This window comes from Bidens hawaiensis, unplaced genomic scaffold, assembly GCF_021521415.1.
Source record: "Bidens hawaiensis isolate Kalapana, Puna unplaced genomic scaffold, B.hawaiensis_p1.1 tig00014849_1, whole genome shotgun sequence".
Lineage (NCBI taxonomy): Eukaryota > Viridiplantae > Streptophyta > Magnoliopsida > Asterales > Asteraceae > Bidens > Bidens hawaiensis.
The window spans coordinates 611541-638969 of record NW_027492314.1 but is presented as its reverse complement, the minus strand read 5'-3'; the positions used below and the strand labels follow the sequence as shown (position 1 = coordinate 638969).

The 27429-nt window shown below is 40.1% G+C and overlaps 2 protein-coding genes and 1 pseudogene across 2 annotated transcripts; 1 reads left to right on the top strand and 2 right to left on the bottom strand.

Annotated features, from left to right (window-relative positions):
* Window positions 1–260: 260 nt before the first annotated feature.
* Window positions 261–3485, bottom strand: LOC143547889 (putative hexosyltransferase MUCI70). The gene is made up of 5 exons (XM_077039194.1): window positions 3162–3485; window positions 1219–1601; window positions 961–1116; window positions 605–881; window positions 261–521 (listed from the first exon to the last, which is right to left on the bottom strand). Exons 1-5 carry the CDS (start codon window positions 3463–3465, stop codon window positions 292–294), a joined length of 1350 nt encoding a protein of 449 aa, XP_076895309.1. The 5' UTR covers window positions 3466–3485; the 3' UTR covers window positions 261–291.
* Window positions 3486–6017: 2532 nt separating this feature from the next.
* LOC143547888 (fatty acid elongase 3-like pseudogene) lies at window positions 6018–6944 on the top strand (annotated as a pseudogene).
* A 7232-nt stretch (window positions 6945–14176) lies between these two features.
* Window positions 14177–26674, bottom strand: LOC143547896 (DUF724 domain-containing protein 2-like). Its single transcript, XM_077039201.1, has 5 exons — window positions 26204–26674; window positions 25208–25277; window positions 24851–24924; window positions 24714–24786; window positions 14177–14823 (listed from the first exon to the last, which is right to left on the bottom strand). Exons 1-5 carry the CDS (start codon window positions 26672–26674, stop codon window positions 14192–14194), a joined length of 1320 nt encoding a protein of 439 aa, XP_076895316.1. The 3' UTR covers window positions 14177–14191.
* Between the last annotated feature and the right edge of the window lie 755 nt (window positions 26675–27429).

Sequence of the window (27429 nt, the reverse complement as noted above, 5' to 3'; positions counted from 1 at the left end):
TCGGCCCTTGTTTCATAATGTTTCAGCTTGCTCTTGGCTCAGGTTCACAAGATACAACATGAGATGAGTCCAAACATGAGACAAGATGAAGAAGGAACACCACAAAAGAATATGAACTCTAGAACCAATGATAAATATGTTACACAAACCAAAAAAAATGGCAACAAAATCTCTATACCCACCTAGCTTTAGTCAATCCTATACAAATAATAAATACTATAAATATCTCTTTTGCACAGGAAAAAAATGCTCCTAACACAGAATAATATAAAGCAGCTCCTGTAACACACATCAACCTAAAGGCTTAGCTTTGCGTATATGACCCATGCTATTCACAAGATCTTTCCTCGTGCAAACCGGAAACATATTTATATTCTTTAACACCTTCAACCGCCACAAAACAAATGGAAAACTAAGCTGATCACGCGAGGTAAACCTAACAACCTCGTTAAACCAAAGACACATCAACAAATTAGTCATCGGTGTATGCTCTCTCACAATCACAGAAGCCTCATTCAAAGCTGCACAAAAACAAAAATTACACATTTAAATCACTACCATTATGCAAAAAAGTTAAATGACTTAATTACCCCTAACCTTATACCTTTATTGCCATTGAATCTTTTATCTTCAGGTAGGCCATCATGGCGGTATTGAGTAATTTGTACTTCCACTTCTTCTGGTGTGGCTTTGTTTTTCTTCACAACCGCCTTTGCCTCGTCATACACACTACTACGGGCCCCATGTACAGATATTGCAAGAATGGATTTTGAACGCCATAAAAGCGCCTCAAATACACCTAATGGGTCCCGCCTAAATTGGGATTTTGAATCTACCCATATTGAAAATCTTGCATTAGGAAAGAGACGATGTGCCAGCATCTGATGACATCAGCATCGTATGTTACTATAAAGCACTTGGGAAAACGAATCATAAAATAATAATAATAATATTAATAACCTTTGGGATTTTCCCATTCAGCCTTTGATCTCTAAAGGGAAGATTTTTAACAATAACAATACGCCATTTGCCAATGAAACGATCTTTGTTAATGACATGTCCCTGTTTTTCTTGTGTTTCAAGAGTAACATCGTCCCAAAATGCTACATAACAGACCTATATGAATAATGAATTTATTATGTGAGATTAATAAAAAACGATAATTATAAAAACGATATTTATATAAATATGAATTTTGCTTATGAATAACATGCAGACCTTTTGAAGCGATGTGTCTGTCATCCCAATAGGTTCATAAAGATCATCTCCACCACCGAATGCACAAGTGGAAACAATACTTTTGCAATTTTGCATGTAACTTTTATCTTCGTTTGATATCGTAAAGCCTCCATCTTCACTGTAGAAACCACAGTGTAGAGATGCAGTTTGATTCACCTTAAAACTTTGTTCTCTTTGATTAAGAGTTTGATAACCAGTAAACAGATTAAACCTTGTTGTTCCCAACTCCGGTTGAGAATGTTTACCAAAAGGTACATTACTCTCTGATAAATAAATTACCTTCTTAATAGGAGCAGATAAATCTTTATTAAGTGGAAAATCCAGATGCTCAAGTTCTTCAGTAGGTAAAAGCTTCAAACAACCTGATATAATATAAAAAATGTCATAAAATTGATTTCAGGAGAAAAACCTACAATCTAGAAGAATTAAAGCTAAATGGACAGAAAGGGGTGGGATCCAGTGCAAACAGCTCTTAACGCGAGAAGCGTACAAATAACTAGAGTAATTATTATTACGCTATTGTTTTTTAACTACTGTCGTTATTATTATGCCACAATAGAATGAAGTAGCGTTAATATAATCACTCTAGTTATTTGTACACTTATCACGTTAAGAGTTGTTTGTATTAGATCCTAACAATAGATTTAAATCCCCAAATTAAACCTAAATAGATTGCAATTTTCCAAATTAAACATAAAAGCATAGTTATTAAATGCACTAGGCGCATAGGCCTCGTCTGGGGCCTAGGTGCAAGGCGCAAAAAAAGTGAGGCCTAAGAGAAAGAAAGCGCACTTAAATAAAAAAATAAAATAAAATATATTATGTATTAGAAAAATAATACTATTCTTCATATAAAATAAACAAAAGCTATTATATAGTACTTAATATCTATTTAGTACCAAAATTATTAAAAGAGTCAAGATTTAAATGTAATTCCAAAACTTGAATAACAAAAGGTGCAAAGTAAATACCAGAATGTTCAAAGCATGAAAACCAAGCATTCAAAAAACAATAAATAGTAAAGGTTCAAATGATCATTGTTCTTGATCCGTCGTCTATACCAATACAGGTGTCGTCAACTTAAAAAGTGAGGGCCTAAGAATTAGAAGCGCATATATTGGGCCTCACCCGGAAAATGGGCCTAGACGCAAGAAGCATGGGCTTTCAATAACTATGCGTAAAAGTACAATCACAAAATTACAATTTAAATGTTATCGTGTTTATCATTATGGGAACCAACAACATGAACTACAACCGTTTGATCCCAATAAAATTGGTTATAATTTTTAAAGATCAACGACTTTACAAGCTAGCGTGTCAAATTCAGCACCACAGCCACCTCGCTTTTGAATATCAGTACTATGGTCCTTCGCAATGCAATTTTATAACTCTATGGGTTGCACAATCAAAGCAAACCATGGATATCACAATCAAACAAAATATGGATGCAAACATCATGCACGATATGCATTTGTTGCCAAAAGTTCAGATTTTCGAGTTGATCAAAGCACAGTTATCTTATTATTATTGGTTTTATGTTTTTTTTTTTTTTGTTTTCCATTGTTAGCGTCCGGTTTACTTCCGCTACGACATGGGAGAGTATTGGATATTAGATTTATTGTTATGAGCCCACGGGCCATCAGGTACCTAGGGTTTGCATTCGGTTTCCTATATATTTAGCGCATTGTTAAGCAATAATAAAATCACTACTTTACCATCTTACAAAAACTACAATCTAGAAAAGTTAAAAGCTAAACATATTAAAATCCCCAAACTAAACCTAAATAGATTAAAATCCCCAAATTCAAATCAAGAACATTGCAATCATCTCATCGAATGAACTCAATTTCACTCTAACAACACATAACACTATATCCAATCACACAATCATAATCTAATTGCTAAAATTAATAGTGGCTTACGTGGAGCATCAAGGCGATTCAAGTTGCCCTCGGGTTTCTTAACGGGTACTTCAACATTAGGTTCTGATTTGCCGGGTCTGGATCTCCAGCCAATATTTGAAGCCTCGTAAACAAGTAGCAGTAGTAATGCGGTAAGAAAGAGGAATAGTGGCCACCATCTGGTTAGCTGTTTGCAAGTTCGTTTAGCTAATTCGCTTTTGCCTCTGAAGTCTGATTTCCGGCGTTTGCGTCGTGGTCGGGAGCGTATCTTGTTGCTGAATTCATCGGGTTGGTCGTCCGTTATAGGAATGGATGTACTGTTCATGTTGAGGAATGAGATGCCGGAGATCTGTACACCGGTAATGCGATTGATAGAAGCTGACTCGGTTGAACGTCCGGGTTATGTTTGATTTGTTCGAACTTCGAACCGTGGGGAGCCGACTTTGGATCTTAAAAAAGAGAGAATAATTAATTACATAGATGGTTAATTACACGAATGAGTTTGGTAACGTAGCGATACCGATCCTAAATTTCCAAAAGTTTGGTACTCTAGTGTTCGTTTCAGTAAGGAATTATATTTGGTGAAGTGTAATACTTTATGTTAAGGATATATGAAAAGAAAAAAAAAACTAATTGAAATAATCAAAAACGAAGCAAAAGACTGATATTTTGATTTTTTTTAGTTAAAAACTAAATTTTTAGTTCGATTTCGATTTCGAATTTTTATTTGGCTTTAGCTAAAACCTAGCCTAATTGATTTATGCACATCCTGCTTGATTTTTTGAGTGGATATCCGTATCGGCTCTTAAAACCCCATGGTATATGGGCTTCGCCCGTTATTAGCTTAGTGTCGAAGTTATAATAATGTTAAGCGAGCGTTTACTTAATCTCCCAACTTTGATGAACCATCCCACCTTTTTCGTGACATCATGCTCATACCATACCTCGATTTTGTGAAGACGCAACAAAAAAATCATTAACCATATTTTTCGTCGATTATGGAGGACAACAATTGGTCATAAAATCTAAACGAAGAGCATGAAAGTTGCAACTTTTAACCATGGAGAACAACAATTAATCATCTTTTAGCAATTCAACGATCAACCTCATAATTATAAAATATTATAATAAAATGATTCAATTACAATAGAGAGGGGTAAACAGGCAACAAGTTGCCTTGCTACCCCATTTTAAATGGCAAAACTTATCTTACTGAAAACAAAGTTATCGTTATTCGGCAAGTGTTGAATTACTGTGCACGACCCTGTTGAACTCTTTTCAGAAACGTAGCCGCATCAGGGGCAAGAGACCCAAATGTATCGAAAGCAAAATGAATGAAGACGTGTTGATTCTCAACGCACGCCTTCTCGTGCTTAGTAATTTTTCCTGATTCCGCCTTTAATATGGCCTGCCTAGCAACAAATCTAGTATCCCTAAGCCCGATAAAAGGGGACACCCCAATAAGGTCCACACAAGCATCCCCCCCCCCCCAAATCCAAACACAAGAATGTCCGCTGGTCGGAGAATAGACCTTCCTTCACATGGATCCAACAAGAAATTCACAATAGCCTCTTTTTTTGCCGAGATTGCCACCCCGTTTTAACACTTTACAAAAGGGCATCCATGACCAAATCATGTCTATATTTAAACCCCGAGAATTCTTTGTAATGAACCGCATGCGAAGTTATCTAAACAAACTTTACGGCAGACCAAGCATGGCTCATCAACTAGGAACGGGGGATCATTAAATGATATTTAAGAATGATCCGGTACTCCACTGCTGACATGTAGCTGGCATAACCCTTCGATGGGGATAACAGTCAAAAAGTCTTGAGCATGAGGAGCCTAGAGACATTCTAATACCGCTCTCTGACGAAGAAACAGACCAAACTTTTCTCCCAAACCTTTGGACAGCTTTGCTATAAAGGATACTCGCCAAAGCATTTTGGGCTTTAGGGGGGGCGGTGTCCTTATTAGCGGACCCATCAAGATCAAGATCAGAAATAGAGTTGTGCAAATAATCCAACGCACAAATAATTTTTCGAATTTTGCTTTTAATGACTCTATGGAGCAACTCCTATCAAAATTGCAAAAATAAGAATGTTAGAATTTCGATATTCATATCAAGGATGTCAACAACTTTATAATCTGTAGCAGCAACAACAATAATTTCCTCTGATTAAATTCTGGCTATGGATGCAAATTTAATCAAAGATCAAATCCTACATAATAATCGAATCAATGAATCATAACCCAATTAGTGATTTTGGGATCAATGATAAGTTTAATAAAGGAATTTATTCAAATTTAGTTTAAATTCACTTCAAGTACCGTTAGTGTTACTCATGAATGAACATTGAGATCCACAAACGTAATTTTTCAAACTTGACAAAACTTGTAATATGGATAAACACTTGAGCATTAGTATAATTAACTATTTTATTTCAAAGAGTACAACTTTCATTTTGTTATCAAAGTAGTCTAATAATAAAAAAATAATTGTAATACACAAATGAGAACGTAGAATTAAAAAATCAAATCCTTTTTACCATCATCGACCAAAAGAAACTTCTATTAATTTTGAGGCTTATATAATATCTTTTATCTTCTTTATTTCACATTAGTTAATGCAAATCTAGAACCAAATCCATCAACCAAAGAAGCCAAAAATGAAGAACATTCCACAAATGAAGTAATCTTAAACATCAGCAATGGCATGCCATCAACGATCCCTTGATGTTCAAAAGTCAAACCCCCTTTTCCAATGTTTCCAAAGACCCCAATCAATTCAAAACCCCTATATATAAATAAAAATCCTCATCCCCTCATCAAACCTCTTTCAATCTCCCACAAATTATTATCCTCGTCAAAGTCAAAATGCAACCTCAAAAAACATCCTATTCAACATCCTCAACAGCATTACACCGTCTAAACCACCTCCTGTCGGAACACCCCACCGTTGTCGGATTCCGTTGGAGCCACGCCCAATCATGGGGCGCCACGTGGGTCTTCCTCCTCTCCTCCATCTCCTTCTACTTCGCCGTCTCCGTCACCCTCCACGTCATCCTCTTACTCCTCCGCCGCCGCACCCGCCCCGTCCCGCTGGGCCCCATCCCCGCCGTCCACAGCCTCGCCATGTCAGCAATCTCCGCCGTCATCCTCGCCGGAACCCTGGCCTCTGCCGCCGCAGAGATCCGCGACACACGATGGCTGTGGGGCCGGACTAAAACCCCAATGCAATGGTTATTATGTTTCCCACTCGGCACGCGCTCTTCCGGGCGCGTGTTCTTTTGGTCATACGCGTTTTATGTATCACGTTACCTCCATATAATTCGTACCCTTTTTACCATATTACGACGTCGTAGGCTTACCGTATTCCACCTCTTTGCGAATTCCATTCCAATAGTAATGTCATTCCTTGGCTCGAATTCTCACAATCCTTTCAAGTACTCGAAATCATTTTCACCTCGTTCACGTATTCCGTGGTGTACGGGTACCGGTTCTGGATGGAACTGGGACTACCAACGGCGCCGTTTCCGTTGGTGACCAATATTCAAATCATATTATTGGGTTTGAATTTGATTTGTCATTGTGCGGTGTTGTGTTTGCAAATATGGGGAGGTGGGTGCAATGGAATCGGGGCTTGGATTATTAACTCGGTCATTAACGGGGCTTTCTTATTCATGTTTTTGAATTCGTTCATTAAAATGCGTTGGATTCGAAAAAAAGCGTTGGAATTAAGGGCTACTAATGGTAAAACTGATTAAGTTATGGCGATCAAACAGTTTATGATTTTATAGCTCCAGATGAAGAGGTCGAGGATTCAAATCATACAATGGACACGTGAATTTAAAAGTAGCTTAGCCGTTGAAAAAAATGGGCTACCGATACATGAATTGATATGTACAGATTATGAACACAACATTGGATGCGGTCAAGTTTACATCTTTTGTATAGTTGAGAGGTAGGTGCCTTGTTTATTGTTTGTAATTTTAGAGTCAAACAAAGTGCACGATAATGTTGTTTTAATGATATTCTTTTCTCGTAGTATTTCTAGAAAGTGTATAACATAGTACTTATTTTACACGTTCTTTTGAATAATATATCTGACGTGGTTGCTAAACTCATAATTCATCATATTTCTTTCTCTTATTATAAGAGTTCGGTCACTTGCGAAGAATATAATGGTCACTTGCGAAGTGACATATAACCTAACCACAATACTATACCATTGACAGAATACATGAAATCACATGCCAGATATTATGGAATTTTGATAAATAAGAAAAGGGAACTTGTCAAGTAGAATACTCCTTTAATATTATAATATAGGGGAAGGTTCATGTGCACTTTAATCTTAACATGAGAACGTAAGAAATAGTACTAATTTATAAAAAAAATGAGAACGTAAGAGGCGATACCAACTACAATACCAATCTACATAAATAATGATTAGAAAAAAAACCTAAAAATTATAACAAAAGAATCAAAATCAAGAACAAAATAATAGCAAATACCAACAAATACATATAACAGCAAAAGAAAAAATCTAATAATAACAACAAAATATAAATCAGCAAATATTTATACCGTCTCATAATCGAAAATTAGCAAATATGAACAAAAAATAACAGCAAACACCTATAAAAATAAACCTAATAAAAACAGTAAATTGGTTCTCACTGTTTTTATGTTAAGAGTAAAATGCATTTAATCCTGTTTCTTATAATATATGCATAGATTTTCCTTGTTTTTGTTCTTAGAATTTTGTAAAGATTATATGATGATGTGGATTATGTGTCGCTCATAAACTTATTTGGCATATATGGATCTTGTGGTTATTTTGTGGTTGTTTCTATTTTTTTATTTCTTTTAACATGGAAGCAAACATTATTTTATCCTTATTGAAGGTTTTTTTCTAAAGAGATAGAGGAGGCTGCGAAAAATAAGAGTATCTATTCCGGATTGTTAAACCGACTATGGATGAAGGATCAAATAGAAAAGAGATTAAGATGATCCACACATTCTAACATTTACTTGATACATTGTGGTGCGCACATATGATGTATATATGTGTGAACCCTCGGATGGGCAAAAGTGAAATTGCACTAATTTTGACGTTATTTTACTAATCTCGTGAAAATAACGTTAAAAGTGACAGACGGTTAATCAGGCATCATGTAGTGGCGTTGATAGCCGAAAGACAAGGGTACATGCACCGATCAGCCGGTGTCCCGATGATTGAGTGCTATGTGTCTTATGTCCAAGGCTTGATGCAAAACTACTATCGAGCCGGGGGTCTCACCGAAAGCAGCCTCTCTATCCTTATAGGGTAGAGGTAAGGCTGTCTACATCTTACCCTCCTCAGACCCTACCATGGCTTTGCTATTAGTGGGATATACTGAGTACGATGATGATGATGATGATGTTGATACAAGTTATAAAGTGAATTCTGGACAAATTTAATACTTTTACTTACAATATTTCCTGATTATTCTTCGAATCAACTATTTTCTTTAACTAAATATGATATCGTTTTGATTGGAAACGAAAATGACAATCATGTCCTTGAATCACATGTTTTCTTTCCCACTTGATTGCTTATTCAAGATTGTTGAGGTCCTTTTCACCACGGTTGCCACTAGTCAACACACCATAAGCGAATAAATGTTCTATAATCACAATCGGGACTATAGTTTGACTGATTTATTATGTATTTGATTATTTGAACTTTGTTAGACATATTACCATTGAATGCTAATTTGTGTTGAGTTAAATTTCACTTAGTTCGTCATTCTTTTATGTTAGATTGTGCTCTGAATCAAATGTAATATGACATTGTCATGAACTCCCGAATTTTCCAAATCAACCATAAATGCTGTTAGGGATTATAACGTTGGTGCAACATAACTCGTGCCCATATTTGATTTGATATGATTGTAACTTGTAAGTTTGTTATTGTATCTGTGTAATCCGAGTTCAGTACAAATCTTTAGTAAAAACATTAAATGGTCCCTTTGCTTGTATCATGACCACCCAAGTTTTATCTTGTGTTTACCATTAATAAACGATAGTTGCAATTAGTTTTGCCTTCACAATAAAACTCATAGTTCAAGGCCTTATACTCTACAACCAAACAAGTGATACGAGAATGTGATTTGCGTATACTATACACATTTAACCTAATTATCATAAGATAATTATGTTTTTGCATTATGTGACAACAATTATCAATTTAGTAGATAGTCTATAATTATTTGATTGCATTTCCTCTTTACACGAAAAAACTAATAGAAAAATCACACAAATGTTCATTTCCGTAGCCATCCTTGCATTCATGTTTTCTTCTATGAATGTATCAAATAAGTTGGCACACGTAAAATGATATTCTTAATAATTTAACATGATAAGCATGTATAGAGATAAAATAGTTTCGTATTTAAAGATCTTATTAAAATAAAATCACGTTATCCTATCCCATCAACACATTAGCAATTCAATTAAAACTATACACATGTTTATACATAACTGTAGTTATAAGAGAAATAATAACATTATATATATATATTAAAAGGTAACTTACGGTAACATCACATTAAACACTGTTCATGAAATCAACCAGTCATTTTGCTACACGTATCCGAATTCCCACACCGGAAGTTACAATACAATAATAATAATAATAATTTACAGAACACGTGTTACTGCCAGAAAGCTATGTCACTGCTTCTTCTTCTTCTTCTCTACTCACCTTAGGTTTCACTCTCAGATCTCCCACTCACAAAATCAATCGATCGTTGCTCACGACCACTATCTATGGTGTTCGATTTTCTCCAACCTTCGTTGTACCATCTCTCAGTAAATTGAAGGCTACAGCAACGCTCCGCCGTTTTCGGTTATGGATTTAGTTTTCATTCATCGATTTCAAGCTATGCCTAGGTATTTTTAGATTAGCAATTCATCTTAATTTCAAGTTACGCTCCATTCTTACAGGATTTGGGCAAATTAGGGGTTCAATCGTTGGAATATAAATGTATCGATGATATCATTGATTCTACTGCTTATGTGATTTGGGGAAATTAGGGTTTTAGTTATAGGAATACAAAAATATTGTCTTATGTAGCTTACATGATTTGGCAAAACACTTTTTTTTAGTAATTTGGTTATCAAAAGCAAATGGCTGGTATTTGTATTTTGTTGTTGTACTTTATTTGCTTCATAAAACAAATGAATGACATTTGTGGTTGTGGAGTAACTTCAACTGTTTTTATATTCACTTGAAGTTGAATCAGTTGTTTTACGACGTTCAATTTCCCAAAATTGGTTGGCCGGGCTGTCATGTAAAGTAATGGCCTAAAGGTATAGTTTCACTTTCACTTATCAAAAATTGACACCGTAAGAAATGTTTCCCTGTTTTGTATTCAAGGTATAGTTTTTTTCATGTGTGAATGTACATCCGCTTAACTTGGAATTTTTGTTTATTCATGTTATTTTAAATTCAGGCATAGCTTTGTTTCCTAATGCAGATATTCCAATGAGAGGGTATTTGCTTGCACCAACAGGGGTGTATTTGAAAGGTAATACACTTGATAGTTGAACATATTTGGTGTTTGCATCAGCTTTGTTTTTTTTTAATTAGTTTTTTTAATTATTACTTTGTGAATTTTCAAGCCACATGAATCAATCCTGTATGCATTTTATGCTTAAGCAATTAGACAACGTTGTGTTTACAAGTAGTTATTCCAATTTAGCGTCGCGCATATTGTTTGCACCAAATATTAGAGTAGTTGATCATGTGATAGAATTCGGGTTCACATGATTAGGAAATCTGTCATGGAAAGAAAGAGTTGATGGATGGAAAATGATACAAGACAAGAATGTTGTTCCAGTGAAAACTAGACGCGCTGCTTCTGAAATGGGTCAAGATGTAGATGTGCCTGACGATTCGTTATTTGTTTTATAATAAGTAAACAAAAGTATGTATTATTATTTTAACTGATTTATGATGAATGATTATTATGCTCTGTTGTACTTATGAAGTGTTCCGTCAAGAACTTTCAAGAAAAGTACGAATTCTACCTTCCATGATAAATCCATACATAATGGCTGTTATTCTTCTTTTGAACAGTACAGCCCATTGAGCTTCATGAAGCATATTGGACCTAATTATAGATTGCCATGTAAGTTAACTGTCTTTTTTTTACAGCTACTCTTCATTTATATATATTAAACAAGTATGATAATATGACTTTTTTGAAGCACCATAGTTATCCTTTGCAGGATATGCTCTTATTTTTAGCATTCTACATGATCTGAATTGCAGAGTAAAGCAAAGGGGATGATATGGAAACAAGTTACAAGTTATGGTGGTGTTTAGTCATGAGACTTGGTAGTTATCAAACTGTATTATGTGTTTTTGTGTATACGGAATTAAGAGTTGTACGAACTGTATATGAGTTTAATTTGATTTAAATTAACGAATTATCCTAATTTCAACCAAGTTGTGTTTCCGCTGCAACGCGCGGTGGTGAAATACTAGTTTTATATTAAAGTATGAAGTAATATACTCAAGATGTCTTCCTTCTATATCACACATTCCATCTAGCCAACCCTATAAAAAAATAATTTTATTTTATTTTTAAAAGTAACTCACAAATTTTCTCTCAAATGACTTGTATCCTCATCATTTAAAAACAACATTTTTTATCCTACATCTTAATATCGATACACATTTAACCTAATTATCATAAGATAATTATGTTTTTGCATTACGTAACAACAATTATCATTTTCGTAGATAGTCTATACTAATTTGATTGTATTTTCTCATGCGAAAAATACTAATAGCAAAATCACACAAATGGCCATTTGCGTAACCATCCTTGCATTTGTGTTTTCTTCCATAGATGGATCAAACAAGTTGGCACACGTAAAATGATATTCTTGACAATCTAACATGATAGTACGCAATTAAAGTATAGAATAGTTTCGTATTTAAAGATCTTACAAAAATAGAAATCAACGTTATCCTATGTATCCTGCCAACACATTAGCTAATCAATTAAAATTGTACACATGTTTACACATAAAATGTACTAGTTGCGCTCAGAAAAATAATAATATTTTAGATTAAAGTATGAAGTAATATACTGAAGATGATGTCTTCCTTTTATATCACGCATTTCATCTAGCCAACCCCATAAATAAAGATTACATAGAACTTTTAATTTAATTTTTTTATAACAACACACTAGGGCCATCCCGAGAGCTCAAGGGTCATCGTGGACTCTGCACGAGTTATAGAAATGGGCCTCAAAAAATTAAAAATAATTACTTAATTTGTTAGTAAATTATAAAAAAATAACATACAAATTAGTTTGAATAGAGTTAATTTCGATTGTGGGCATGGCTTTATTTGATGAATCCCAACACAAAAATTAGCCACTTTTAAAAGAAAACTTACAAAACCGGAAAAATAGGTGTCATGGGGACTCGAACATGCGCGCTGCAGCTACCATACGTCTCACCAATGCACCAAGCCATATTTCATGTCCATATCTTATTTTATATACATATGTAATATACTAGTTTTTATCTTCTGTATTACGAGAGTTGTTTAAAATTTTCATTTCTAATATTTTCGTTTATAATACTGTGAATGTATTTTTTTTAATTCTAATTTATTTATTGTAAGAAGTTAATAATATACTTGAACCTATTTTGATTAATTCATGTTGGGTTATATTCATTTTTTAATAAAACGTTGAATGAATTATCTACTTAATTTTTATATTTATTCGTTTATGTTCATTTGTTATAATTTGGATATTATTTTGTGAAAAAAAATTCATTTAAGTTAAACTTACAAAAAAAAAAGAAAAAGAAAAACAGAATCGTTCGTATAACTAAATCCATATTGAGAAATTAAATTAGGGTTTGATTACGGGGTTTGTCGTACATTTTACGTTTCTAATATTTATATATTTAGTTGTATATTAATTTTATTTATTATAAGAAAATTAATAATATACTTAGGGTTTGATGATGAAAGTGTTTCACAAATAAATGAGATATTATAACCTGTTTAAAAGCTATATGGGTTTGATGAGGCCCATGACCCGCTTATTTTTTTTACCATAAAATTGTTTTATAATTATAAATAATATCTTTTTTAAATCGGATATTAATTTTTATTACATCCCTATTTTATAGAATTTTCATACCAAATATTTGATGAGATTAATTTTTAATATAATACGATGTTATAACCCGTTTAATAGCTATCTGGGTTTGGTGAGACACATACCCGTAAATTTGGGTCAAATGAGAAACCACGATTTACAAATAGAGAAATTTGATGGCTTGAGAGAAAATAAAAGGGTTTCGTTTATATATGTTTAGGTTATATATTTTTTTAAAACCATATACATACGGGCCTCCTAAGATTGTATCTTACACGGTAGTTTACCTTGCATATGCTCTAGGCCAGGCTTGTTTCTAACTCAAATTACATTTTTCAATACTCATAAAAATTTATATCCTAGTCATTTAAAAGAGACAAGTTTTATTCAATACTTTAATTCCGCTATACCAAAGACCTTTTGGTATATTAATTACATGATTCAACGAACAAAACATATTATATAACACTCGATATATATACCACGTGATTAATTCTTTTAATAGATTTCAAACCAATCTACCAAATAAAATAAAGAGTCAGTATATCGCAGTAACAATTTGACCAACAAAACAAAATTGCTTTTTCGGGTGCCACTTAGAATTGTTAAATATCAAATGTACGCCATTAGCTCTCATGTTTTGAGTTTTAGCCTCTCATCTCACGTATCATATTATGCAATCGCCTGGAGTTCTTTTATTACATATTAAATGATACAAGTTCAATCTTTATTTTAGCCAGACTTGCTTGCTTGCTTAGGGTGGTTTATCAAGTTCAAAGGCAAAAACAAGTTAGTCATACATAGTAAGTTTAAGCTAGTGGTTATACTTATTACATTTATATATTACATGCAAGTAAAAGAAGACCTTTCTTACTGAGGGTTGGCTGCAAACATGTTAACAACCAGCTCCAAATCTGAATCCACCCTCATAAGTTCTTCCTCCTTTGTTTTGACCTTAGCCGCAATCTGCGCCAATTTTGGTTCCAAGACTCGCATCTTCACGGTTAACTCTTCCATCTTTACTTTTAACTCATCCACTTCTTTCTCCACCATACTTTTTTCATGATCACACTTTTCAAGTTCAATTTCAAGTTCTTTACGCGTATCCTTACACGCTTTTAGTTTTAAGAAGAGGCAGTTGTTAGCACGATCTCTGATTGAGCCCACGTCAAACCCGTGAGTCTCCAGCTCGGATAAAGCTTCCAAACTGGTGTTGATTGTGTCAACGGTATCATTAGGTTGCAAGTCTGAAAGACTCTGAACGAGATTTGCATATGTGACCATGTGAGCAATCGCTAAACCCTCGCGGCAATCCTGTTTCATTTCCTTGAGTGGTGAAAAGTGTGGCTTTTGAGGCGGTGTTAAGTATAACTCACAAGATTCCATGGCAGCCCACAGTGGAGACCGCTTGATAAAAGGCCAATTGTGCTGGTAGTCGGTGGTGGTGGTTCCGGCACCGGCTGTGTTATCATGGTGATTAGGAGGACTAGAACAGGAACTTCCTATATACACCAATATATGAGAACTGATTCAATTGAGTGAATAAAGTGCAATTTGTTTAAAGATAACAAATTCAACTTACTATGTGAAAACAGGTTAGTTTGAGTTAACTGTAAAATAAAACAAATTTGCTAAAAATATGACAAAATCAACTCATTTATGAGAAAATAGATTAATTCGGGTACCGTAACTAGAAGATAAAACTTCTAAAAAGATGACAAATTCAGCTCATTTATTAGAAAACAGGTTAATTTGGGTTAACCGAAACTAAAACAGGTAAAATAAAAATGCACAAAAGATCAACAAAATCAACTTATTAGAAAACGGGTCAATTCGGGTTATGCATAGAATAAAGATAAAATTGCTAAAACACACTCAACTCATTTGTGTGAATCCCACTTGTGGCCTAGTGGTGGCTTGGGTTCTCCATTGGAGACCCAAATTCAATCCCCACTTGTGTCACTTTTGGTGGATTATGGCCTTGTGAGGTTGTCAGTTTGAATCCCGAGCCCACCCGAGTTTTCATCCCACAGTGTGTTACGTCAGAGAGTTCTGCTCTTGTGGTGGCACAACGAGTGTCAAGTGGCAGCCAAAGTGGGGCAACGAGGCTCTCCAATATGGGGAGTGTGGTGGTGTAACACACAAGAAAGTCACCGTTCAAAAAAAATAAGGGGGAAAAACACTCATTTGTGTGAAAACAAGTCAATTTGGGTTAACAGTAAAACAAAAATAAAATTGCTAAACCTATGACAAACCCAACTCATTTATGCTAAAATGGTCAATTTGGGTTAATCATAAAATAAAACTATTAAAAATGACAAGCTCAACTCAAACAAGCCATTTTGGGTTGCTAGCTGAAGAAACACTAACCGGACCCCGGGCAGATTACTGGTAACCTGGGGGTTGGAGAGCTGTTTCCCACGAGGGGTTAAACCCTTGGAAGATGGTTCTTCTGATAACCTGCAAAACAGACACCGTGAGCTCGTCACTGAGAAGGGGGGGGTTCCTCCTTGTGACCGCCCTCCGGCGTGAGAATCAGACTAGATTGCTCTTTAAATATAAAAGTATATTAAGAGATTGCTAGAGCAGATATCAGGTATATATGATGATAATATGATAATATAAGATGATCATACCATTGGGGTATTTATAGCCGAAGGTAGGTTTCCAAGGGGTTTAGCCGGCCCAACACGCTACCAACTGTAACCTATGCACGTGCCCTGCCTGTGAGTGGTGGATAGGTAGCGGCTGACACAGAGCAGGCGTGTCGTGCACTCTTCCTCTTCTGCCAACTACAGGCTAGGCACGTGGTATGGCAGGAGTTGGTGGGTAGGCGGCGGCTATTGGTCACAGTGCTGTGGCGTGCTGTCTGCCATGCTGCTGTCAGTGAGCTGTCGCATTCTTGGTCAGATCTTTTGTCTGTACCTCGTCAGGTATCACACAAAAGATCCTCCATCATACGGACTGGCTCATTTAGGCGGGAGTTTTCCCCCTCCCGCCTTTGCTCATTCCTTCAGGTGACACTGGGGAGAGTTAAGTGCCTAGTGCGTGTAGCCATGCTGCGCGGGTGGCCTTCCCTCATGGCTTGTATCCGAGGCTGCGGGAACAGGCGGAGTCCTTCACCATGGGAGGCATTTCCTGCGGGACCAGCTTGCATACTGCGCGTAAGGACGTCACTTCTCTGAGCATGGTTGGTCCTGCGGATCCAGTTGGTCTCTGCGCAGACGTCCCTGTTTAAGGTGAGTCTTGCGGGTCCAACTGGGCTCTGCTGGGACCTACCTCTTCAAGTCCCCCCAGTCCAATGTTCTTCTCATGCGTGTTTAATAAAGTGAGGTGAACTTTTGGACTTAAAAGGGTTTTGAAAAGGGTTTTGTAAGGTTTTCCATGGGAAGTCCTTGTCACTTGCAGAAATGCCCGAGTTTCCTGCTTGGTCTTTGGGTATGATGCGGGTAGGTCTGTAACCTCCTCGCAGGTCAGGAGCATTGAGTCCCAGTTGTGTGGATTCTCCATGAGGTTTTGGTAGTTTTGAACATAGTGATCAATTATGTTAAAACCACCAATTCCATCCTGGAGCTTCAAACAACGTAGTTCTCGACGTTCCCGCTATGCGGGGATGTTATTTCCTTTTCCGCAAGCATTGCCCAGAAGATCCTTCTTGGTTTCAATTCCCAGCGGAGCGCTAGGTATGTGAAGGGTTTTGCCTTAACACTGTACCTGCGCTCGTCTTACGGTTACTTTACTTCCAAGGTATTCCTGGCGTCAATTCCCTGCGGGTGCTAGGTATGTGAAGGGTTTTGCCTTTACACTGTACCCGCACCTGTCTTATAGTTACTTGGTTGCCGAGGTACTTGGCTTCAATTCCCTGCGGGTGCTAGGTATGTGAAGGGTTTTGCCTTAACACTGTACCCGCATCCGTCTTATGGTTACTTGTTCGCCAAGGTTTTCTTGGCTTCAATTCCCTGCGGGTGCTAGGTATGTGAAGGGTTTTGCCTTAACACTGTACCCGCATCCGTCTTATGGTTACTTGTTCGCCAAGGTTTTCTTGGCTTCAATTCCCTGCGGGTGCTAGGTATGTGAAGGGTTTTGCCTTAACACTGTACCCGCATCCGTCTTATGGTTACTTGTTCGCCAAGGTAAGGGGGTATTTTCCCGCTTCTTTTTAAATTTTGAATTTTGAAATTCGAAAGGTTGGTGGAAAGATAGGAACAGTCCAAACCTCTGAAACGTCGCGCGACGGTTTCTTCTGACTGTGTCAGGACGTGCAGGAAGTTATGGTGACGTGACATTATATGGTCATTCCAGACGCTTTTTCAGGCGCGTGGGCGCGATTTTTCGGGCGCGTGGCCGCGAAATTACTGGCACACGTCCTGTCAACAGCTGTTGCCAGTCTGCTTTTTGCCACGTGTCATAGTTTCATTGCACCTTCGAATTCTCTCTCCTTCGCATTAAATTCACCGCATTAATTGCGATTAGTATATAAAGGGGGAGAGGGTTATTTGCAATTCACACTTTTCACTTTCATCTCTTCTTCTCAAGTAATTTCCGGCGAATTTTTCTGTTCAGTAAAGCGTTACCCTGAAATCTCTTTTCATCTTTCTTCCACCATGCCTTCTCATGATGCTGATGACCAGAAGACTGCTGGCGAATGCCAGTGCTCTCTTCCTGTCGATCTGTACCAGTATATCGTCAGGAAGTTCATGCTCGAGTCTCTCGAGCCTGAGTTTCCTGAACCCCACCATACTGTGTACGATGCCCCTAGTGGCAAGATCGGGGTTTATGCTGCATTCTTTGTCTACGGAAACCTTAGGTTTCCGTTGACAAAGTTTGTGTACCGTGTTCTGGAGAGGCACGGTGTGCACCTGACAGAGGTGCACCCCATGGCCATTGCCAAGGTCCGGCACTTTGAGTGGGTGTGCCGGATACTGGGCCTTGAGCCCCTCGTTGACCGTCTGATGACCTTCTACACTTGGAGGTGCATCCAGGGGTGGTATACTCTTACAACCCGTATCAAGGGTTTAAAGATTTGTACCACCGAGCGGAGTCTTCGCTCATGGAGAAGAGAGTTCTTCTTCATATCCGCTCGCGCCATCCCCATCGCCATGAAGTTCAAGAATGGCCAGGCGCTTCCGAACCTTCCCGCCCTCAACTACGAGGAGGCGGAATGGTTCTCGAAGATATCCCGGGTCCAGTCCCCGGTTTTCCGTTTTCCGGAGTCGGCGATGGTGATGCTGGGGATGAGCCGGGTGTGGAAGGCGGCGAATGCGGATAAGGTTCCGATCGTTCTTGAATATGGTTCGAACTCTGTCCCTTATGGTACGTCTTGTTTCATTTTGCTGACCTCGATTTTTTCTAACTTTCTTGTTGATTTCAGAGGGGAACGATCTTCAGTCGCTCCTGAACCCGCGGGAGGAAGATGGTCCCGCACGGATGGGTACTCGTGCTCTGGACGAGAACGAGTTGCCCATCTTAGAGCAGACCGCGGGTCGGTTCGTGGAGGTTTACCCGCCAGGCCAAGAGATCCTGAGCCACCGACGGCCAGGTAAGCCTATCTTCTACCCTGAACCTCTCAATGCTGTGCCTGCTGCTGGAGTTGACATTTCTTCTTCTGAGGAATCCGCAGAAGGTCCTCCACTGGTGCGGAAGAAAAAGGCTGCCGTCGGGAAAGGCAAGGAGAAGGTGGCCTCTACGGCCGACCCGGTAGTCCTATCTGACTCGGAGTCAGATAGTGCAGAGGTGGCGGGGGAGCCCGGTGGTGAGGAGACCACCGCTCCGGAGGCTGTAGCTGTTACCTCCGGGGAGGCAGCGACGACGACGGTTACCGGTGTCAAGAGGCCGGCTCCATCGGGTTCGCCCCCGCTTGTCCGTACGTTCAAGCTCAAGAAACCCCGTAAGTGCCCCCATAATTCTTGTCTAGATTTGTTGTTTCAAATAAATTTTTCTAACACTTTTGCTTGTGCAGGTGTGGATGTTGACGCATTCCAGGGTGGAGTTGGAGCAAGTATTCCCCCGCCAATGAGGGAAGGCTTGGTCAGCCTTCCCGAGGCGTCGACCCAGGCGTCTGTGCCTGCTTCCGCTGGTTCCAGCCTTCCTGAGGCTGTTCCAGCTGAGAAGTTGTCTCCGCCGGCCGTGAGTGCAATTTTTACAGCATCTTTCTCGGAGCCGGCGGTTACTGTTGCTGAGGAGGTGGCGCCAACAATGGCTACCACAGCGGCTGCCACTATACCTGCGCCACCGGCACCGATGGCCGGACCATCAGGTACGCGCCGGGCTTCCCGCCGATCTATGCCACCTTCCCGTCTACCTGACCTGTTGGATGGATTTCCTTTAGGTTCAGGTGATGGGTTTGGCGGCTATCGGCCTGTTATTGACCCTACAGGTACGTAGGGTTCTTTTTCCTTTGTATATTTTTATCATCTTTTCCTAACTGCCTTTGTTTCTTTTGCAGTGTCGGATTCCAATGAAGTGTATGTTCCAAGATGGAACATACGCCGAGGAACAACCCTTCGTACCCCTGTGGAGTGCGTGGACTGGGCTCGCCACGCTGCTCCTCATGGTGCGTTGGGGGAAGCCATGGCTAGCTACCAAGAGGGTAGGCTAACCAATGAGCTTCGGGTTCTCCAGGCCCGGACGCAGCCCCGCGTCGAGCTGCTTTGTCGTGAAAACGACAAGTTAAAAGCAGCTCGCGCCAAAGATGTATCTGAAGCGCGGGCTCTTCGGGAGGAGAACCGGCAGTTGGCCGCTGCCGCAGCCGAGAAGGAGAAGGCATTCAAGGCCCTCGAGGTTGAAGTCCAGGCGCGACTCGAGGCCCGCTCCAAGGCTGCCCAAGCTGTGAATGAACAGCTTCGGCTGGCCAAGGAGACTGCGCGAAACTCAACTGAGAGGGCTGCCAAGGCTGAAGCTGTTGCTGAGCCGCTTCGCGAAGAGAATGAGCAGCTTAAATGCAAATTAAAGGCTCTTCAGCATGCTCATGACGCCTTGGCAATGGAAGATGCCAAGAAGCTGCAGGAGATCCTTGACCAGAGGGGGGTGCTTGACCGCACTGAAAGGAAACTCAAAAGCGTCGAAGAGGCTGCCGCCAAGGAAGTTCAACTTGCCAACCTTGATAAGAGCGGAGCCGAACGTGCTTACAAAGAAAGTCAAGCTACCCTCCAATGGCTGCTTCGAGAAGCGTTGCCTCAGGTATCTTTATCTTTTTCTTTACGCTTTCTGCTCGTAATTAGAAAATGTTCTAACTTGTATTCTTTTGTAGGTTGTGCGTCGGGTCCTTTCAGAGACCTCTTATGACGATGCGATGAGCACAGCCCTCAACGCTTCTCATGAGGATGGGGAGAAGACTGGCTTCCTGCTTGGTCTAGGGTTTGCTGAGAGAGGCTTTCCGCCCTCCAACTTCCCTTTATTCAATGTTAATACTGAAGCTGCTTATGACCAAGCTGTGAACCAGTACGCTGCCTTCCCGCATCCAGTGGTGGAGAAGGTGAACGAAGCTGCTGCTGCTGATGATGGGCTAAACATCCTTAAGGCTTTCCTTGGGCAGCCGCGCTCTGACGGTGCTGGTCCAAGCGGAGGTGGCCCTGAAGCCTGATCCTGAAGGTCCCTTCCCACTGCTAAGATAGACTTCGCTTTGTATAGATTTCTTTTAGGCGGGTAGTTACCCGGCCACTGTTGTAATATATCATTGAAATATACGATTGTTATTTCTTTCATTGGATTCTTTGCTTTATAAACTTATGACTTGCATACTTAGTTTAAAATAGCAATTTTCCAAGTGTTTAGAATAAGAACCTTTGAACGTGGTTGATAGTGGGTTAAAGTTTCGCTTCCTCCTTCGTGATTGTGCGGGTAGAACAGTCACTTGCACTTGGTAGGATGGCTAAACTTTAACTTTTATCTAACCTGCGTGCTGGTTTTTCTTACTTTTTGAGGATAAGTTAACCTTTGAACGTGGTTGATAATAGGTGTGAAGTTTTGCTTCCTCTTTCGTGATTGTGCGGGTAGAACCGTCACTTGCACTTAGGATGGCAAAACTTTACCCATACCTGACCTGCGTGTAGGTTTTCTTACCTTTTTAAGAATTTTGTTTTGAACCGTTCGACGCGCGGTTGTCGATAGGTTAGTGTTCATTTTCCTTTCATGATTCATGCGGATAGACCGGCACTTTCATTTAATGGGATGAACTCCTTCAACTGACCTGCGTGAAGGTTTGCCACGTTATTGGGTTCGTGCGGGTAAGACCGCCTTCCCACGCAACGACTTCACGTAATGTGAATGTCGTCACCAGTGTTGGATAGTTTTAACCGTTCGACGCGCGGTTGTTGACAGGTTATTATTCAGTTTCCTTAATGATTCATGCGGATAGACCGGCACTTTCATTTTTGGGTGCTGAACTTTTTCCCCTTCAACTGACCTGCGTGAAGGTTTGTCACGTTATTGGGTTCGTGCGGGTAGGACCGCCTTCCCATTCACTGACTTCACGCAATTATGCGGTGAAAACCGGCATATTAGTGTCCAGAAAAGTATAAATGTAAAATCATCAGCTTCGATACTCTTAAAGAGAATCATTTCCATTAGAAGTGGCTCTTGGCCTTCTCTTTACAAATTGGAATTGATTACATGCAAACTGTGTAATTGAACTCCCTTCCATGTTGGGACAGGAGTGCTATCGAGCCGACACGCACCTGTTTCGGGATCTCGTTCTTTACGCAGCATGTAGTCTCTATTGAAGCTGATTTTTTATTCGTGTTTACCCCAGCCGTGGTTCCACACGCACCTGCCTGCCTGCTTAGCTTTTATTTTGCCACGAGGTGCGCGAGCGTCCCATCTCTGACGAATGTTTCGACCATGTCTTTTACGTCTATGCATTCTTCAGTGTTGTGGCCTTTTGTTCTGTGATAGTCACAGTACTTGCTCCGATCAGCATCGTGACGATGTCGGATTACTGGAGGCTTTGGCCATGGGAGTTCTTCAGTAGCAAATATGTCAGTGACGCTTTTGGTAAGTGGCGTCCATCTGGAGTTCCGGTGCGGCTTTACATTATCCCTTTCACCCAATCGGTGCTGTAAGCCGGATGAGGTGTCAAAGTTTACCCTTGACTGCCAAATGCCTTGCTTCCGTTTTTTGTTCAATCGGGCGGTGAGGACGTTGTCCTCTCTCGTCCTCTGGGTGTAAAGGTTTGTGCTCTGCGGAAGGTCTCTACCCAGTTGCTTCTCCGTTTCCGCATAGCGTTTGGCTGCTGTCATGATGCCATCCCATGTGGATGGCATTCCATCTTTACCCGTTAGGGTGCGGATAAGCTCTGGGTCCTGCGCGCCCTGGATGAAGGCTGCGCGAACAAGATCCTCGCTGATATTGCCCAAACTTAACTTCTTTGAGTTGAAGCGAGTGATGAAGTTTGGCAGAGATTCATCTTCTTCCCGTGTGCATTTGAGGATTGTCCATTGCTCCTCGGTATACTTTCGCTGCTGGCTGAAGTGTTGGCTAAACTTCTGCTGGAAGTCTGCCCAGTCGTAAATGTGGTTAACCGGTAAACGATCAAACCAAACCCTAGCAGCCCCCACCAGCGTCATTTGAAACATGTAACACCACGTGGGTTCCGTCCAGTTGCTGACGGTTGCCCCTGCTATGAACCTGTTCAAATGGTCGTCTGGGTCGGACATACCATCATAAGTGCCTATGTTGGGCATTTGTTTGGCACTTTTTGGGGCAATTGCTTCCGCAATGTCCCTTGCAAATTTGGACGTTCCCGCATTTGCAACGTTCGGTCTGTACGTTTTGGAGAAGTCTCGTGAACTTCCACCTGTGCTTTTTGGTTTGAAGGCTTGTCCAAAATGCCTTCTCGGTTGGGAGTCCGTTTCCTTACGCTTCCCTTTTGCCCTATGGCGAGGGTTCGCGTCGGAGTCGGATTCCTCCGAGTCATTGTCCAAGTATTCTTCGAATTCGTCGGCCTGTTGGACGGAACGCAAGCGTTCGTCCAACTCAGCTTGGAATTCCTTTTGTCGTGCCTCCGCCCATGCCTTAACTTCATCGAGAGTTTGGCGGAGGAGTCTTGTTCGTTTTTTAAACTGGGTATCGGTGAATCCCAGTGGGCGATTATTTACTGCACTTGCCCCAGCTTGGGTAACTGGGGTAGTGTTCGTAAAATTTACTTCACTTGCCCCGGCTTGGGTAACCGGGGTAGTGTTTGTAAAAACTGTGTTGCCGGTATTCCCTCCAGTAGCTGGGGTTGTGGTTACCGGAGTTTCTTTAACCATCTTTCTAGAAGTTTGAAAAAACTGGAGAAAAATGAAGTTCTAGCTTTATGCACGGATGGCGCCAATGAAGAAACACTAACCGAACCCCGGGCAGATTACTGGTAACCTGGGGGTTAGATAGATGTTTCCCACGAGGGGTTAGACCCTTGGAAGATGGTTCTTCTGACAACCTGCAAAACAGACACCGTGAGCTCGTCACTGAGAAGGGGGGGTTCCTCCTTGTGACCACCCTCCGGCGTGAGAATCAGACTAGATTGCTCTTTAAATATAAAAGTATATTAAGAGATTGCTAGAGCAGATATCAGGTATATATGATGATAATATGATAATATAAGATGATCATACCATTGGGGTATTTATAGCCGAAGGTAGGTTTCCAAGGGGTTTAGCCGGCCCAACACGCTACCAACTGTAACCTATGCACGTGCCCTGCCTGTGAGTGGTGGATAGGTAGCGGCTGACACAGAGCAGGCGTGTCGTGCACTCTTCCTCTTCTGCCAACTACAGGCTAGGCACGTGGTATGGCAGGAGTTGGTGGGTAGGCGGCGGCTATTGGTCACAGTGCTGTGGCGTGCTGTCTGCCATGCTGCTGTCAGTGAGCTGTCGCATTCTTGGTCAGATCTTTTGTCTGTACCTCGTCAGGTATCACACAAAAGATCCTCCATCATACGGACTGGCTCATTTAGGCGGGAGTTTTCCCCCTCCCGCCTTTGCTCATTCCTTCAGGTGACACTGGGGAGAGTTAAGTGCCTAGTGCGTGTAGCCATGCTGCGCGGGTGGCCTTCCCTCATGGCTTGTATCCGAGGCTGCGGGAACAGGCGGAGTCCTTCACCATGGGAGGCATTTCCTGCGGGACCAGCTTGCATACTGCGCGTAAGGACGTCACTTCTCTGAGCATGGTTGGTCCTGCGGATCCAGTTGGTCTCTGCGCAGACGTCCCTGTTTAAGGTGAGTCTTGCGGGTCCAACTGGGCTCTGCTGGGACCTACCTCTTCACTAGCAAACAAAAATAAAATTACAAAAAAAGTTGACAAGCTCTTTAACTTATTCATGTGAAAACACGCCAATTTTGGTTAAACCGTAACATATAAATAAAATTGCAAAAAAGACAGAAAAACCTTAACTTCTCAAAATGTAATTCAGTACCTTCTGGTAAAGCAGTTGGTTTTTTAGCAACCACCTTTGGCGTTGTTCCCCTCTTTCTTTTCACACGGGTTCGCTGTTAACAACATTGGCGAATCAAACTTTCGTCACAATTCAGAGGGCTAAAACAAAAAACTTACTGTGATGACTGTTTCATGTTCCACAGGAGATGAATCTTCATCACACACAATAACTTCTGTGTTTCTCTTGTTACCTACATATACCATCACATAAAACAATTAAAAAATGTTAATTCCCAATTTCAGTTAGGCGGCAATTTTTACCATTTACATGGGAGTTGTGTCTTTATCTAACAGGTTAAATTTTATCGAGTGAAAAGTGTACACTTAATCCACAAACCTAGCCTCCTAGATGACTATAATTCAGATAATATAACTTATAACTAAAGAAGAACAATAGGTGTTCCAAACCCAACTAACCCAAGCTCATATGGAGCAATGGCTCACCCGCGCTGCCATGTTGTGTGTTTCCTGCACCTGCTGAAGATTGGATCATTTTCCCACGTGACGGTGTAGTGAAGCCTGAACCAGCATCCTGCTCTGCTGTCTGTTTAACATTAATAAGCAAATACAGGATTACATTAACTTTTGACTTTTTTAATCAAACAAGACAAACAAATTTCCATCAGTTCTATCACATAATTCCAGCTCTGTTTGCATTAAGACTGAGTGTAGTCGACTAACGCCCCACTCCACCTCAGCAAAACCAGGCGTTGAACGCCATCACGGGCTCAAGAAGAAGGGGCTCCAGGGGGATGCCGGTCGTTAGGGGCTTGGGTGTGGGGCTAGCCTATTTTCTAACCATTAACCAATCACCATTTAGCTCAAAAATTTTTCTAAACAAATATTATGAAAGAATTGTGCTTTTAGTTACACAATGTGTGTATCTGCAGGGGTGTAAACAAGCCGAACTCGGTTCGTTTTGAACTCTTTTTCTAAAGCTCGAACCTGGCTCGTTTCAAGGTCGGGCTCGGCTCATTTTTATTTGCTAGTGTAATGTAATTTTTATTACTTTTATATATTTGACGAAAAGCCTTAAACGAGCCAAAGCGTGGCTGTTAAGTGTTAACTTAATAAATTGAAGTCTAAGATGTGTCAAACTTAAAAATGCACAAGCCCGAAAGGCTTGATAATTAAACGAGCTTTATTTGAGGCTTGGATGCACTGTGTTTTAGGGAGTTATTGAGTGAGCCTCATGCCTACGTGTCATGGAAGCCGGCGTCACTTATGCAATGTTTAGATAAACGCTTAAACCACTACCTCACTACACATAGCGTAACAATAAAAAAAGGAACATTATTCAAATATAGAATAATACTAGCTTTTTGACTTTACAAGTCAACCCTTACAATCTTGAACAAGATAACCCTTACAATCACACAACATTTGCATAAAAAATAATAATAATCTAACAGGGTTAAAACTTTAACATCAAAACCCTACACTATTTATGCAATCAGAGTCAAAATACACCTTTTTAGGTGGCATAATCCAACGGCCATCAATCCAGTCAGCGTGAAGTCTCAGCTTTGACCCATCAAACACGAACTCCTCTTGAGGGTTTTCAAACTCAACAACAAACTTCCTAAATCCACCCTCACCAATCACACTCTTCACAACACCAACCCACCACCCATCTCTTTGGTACGCATCCACAACATCGCCAGCCTCAAAACCCTTCACATTATTATTAGGAGTTGGCGAAGGCCGTACGAACGAAGGGTCAACGACCTCGGTCAACGGCTCAAACAAATTATCATCATTCAACAAGGTTTTGTACTTTACCAAGTACCCAGTTGTGTTTTTCTTGTGGCATGTTTTTTTTGTGGTCTGGGAAGATTTGACTTCGGCTACGAAGGTGGCGGTGTACCATGCACCGTCAAATCCGGGTTCATTAATGCGTACTTCTACGGTGGATCCACTCGTAAGAGTAGAAGTCGCCATTGTTAGGTTTTGAAAAATGTAAATGGGTTTTTTTTGTTGCCTTTTTGGGGAAAATTGAAGAGAATTTAAGGCCATTTATGACAATTCAGAGTCGTGGGTGTGTGATAGTCGGCAACTCAGCATCACGTCAACTTAAAGTGGATTCACTGACGCCGCCATTTTATATATTAACACCTTCTAATGATTAGTTTATGAACACCCATCTTAAGGTCACGTGTAGAGGATCTATGCCAAAACGAATCACTACAATGTTCGAGGATTTGACTATTAGGCTAAGGGGTGTGGGGGGCTCTAATGGGGGCTCCAGCCAATAATATTATGACGTGTGGCAGAGAGAGAAACTGGATAAGGAGGGTGTTGGAGCCCCCGTTGGAGCCCCTGGCCCTGGTGTGGAGGGGCTCCAGCAGGGGCTCCAGCGAATTTTTTTTTATTTTTTTATAAATATATTCAAACAACGTATTATTAAAAAAACTCATAAATTATTAAAAAAAACACACATTAATTAAAAAAACACATTAATATCTAAAAATAAAATAAAAATTAAAGTACTAAAAAAAACATTATTCTTATTCTTCGGCTTGGTCTTCTTCGATCAACCTCTTTCGGATACGTTCCTTTTGCTTTTCCATCGGCATTTGATCGACCGGATTTAGGTTACTGAAGTCTCTTGTAAGGAAGTCCAAATCTCTCATTCGACTTTTTTCCTTTTTGTCATTAAAGACCACCTCCATGGTTTTGTTGAATTTATTGAGGGA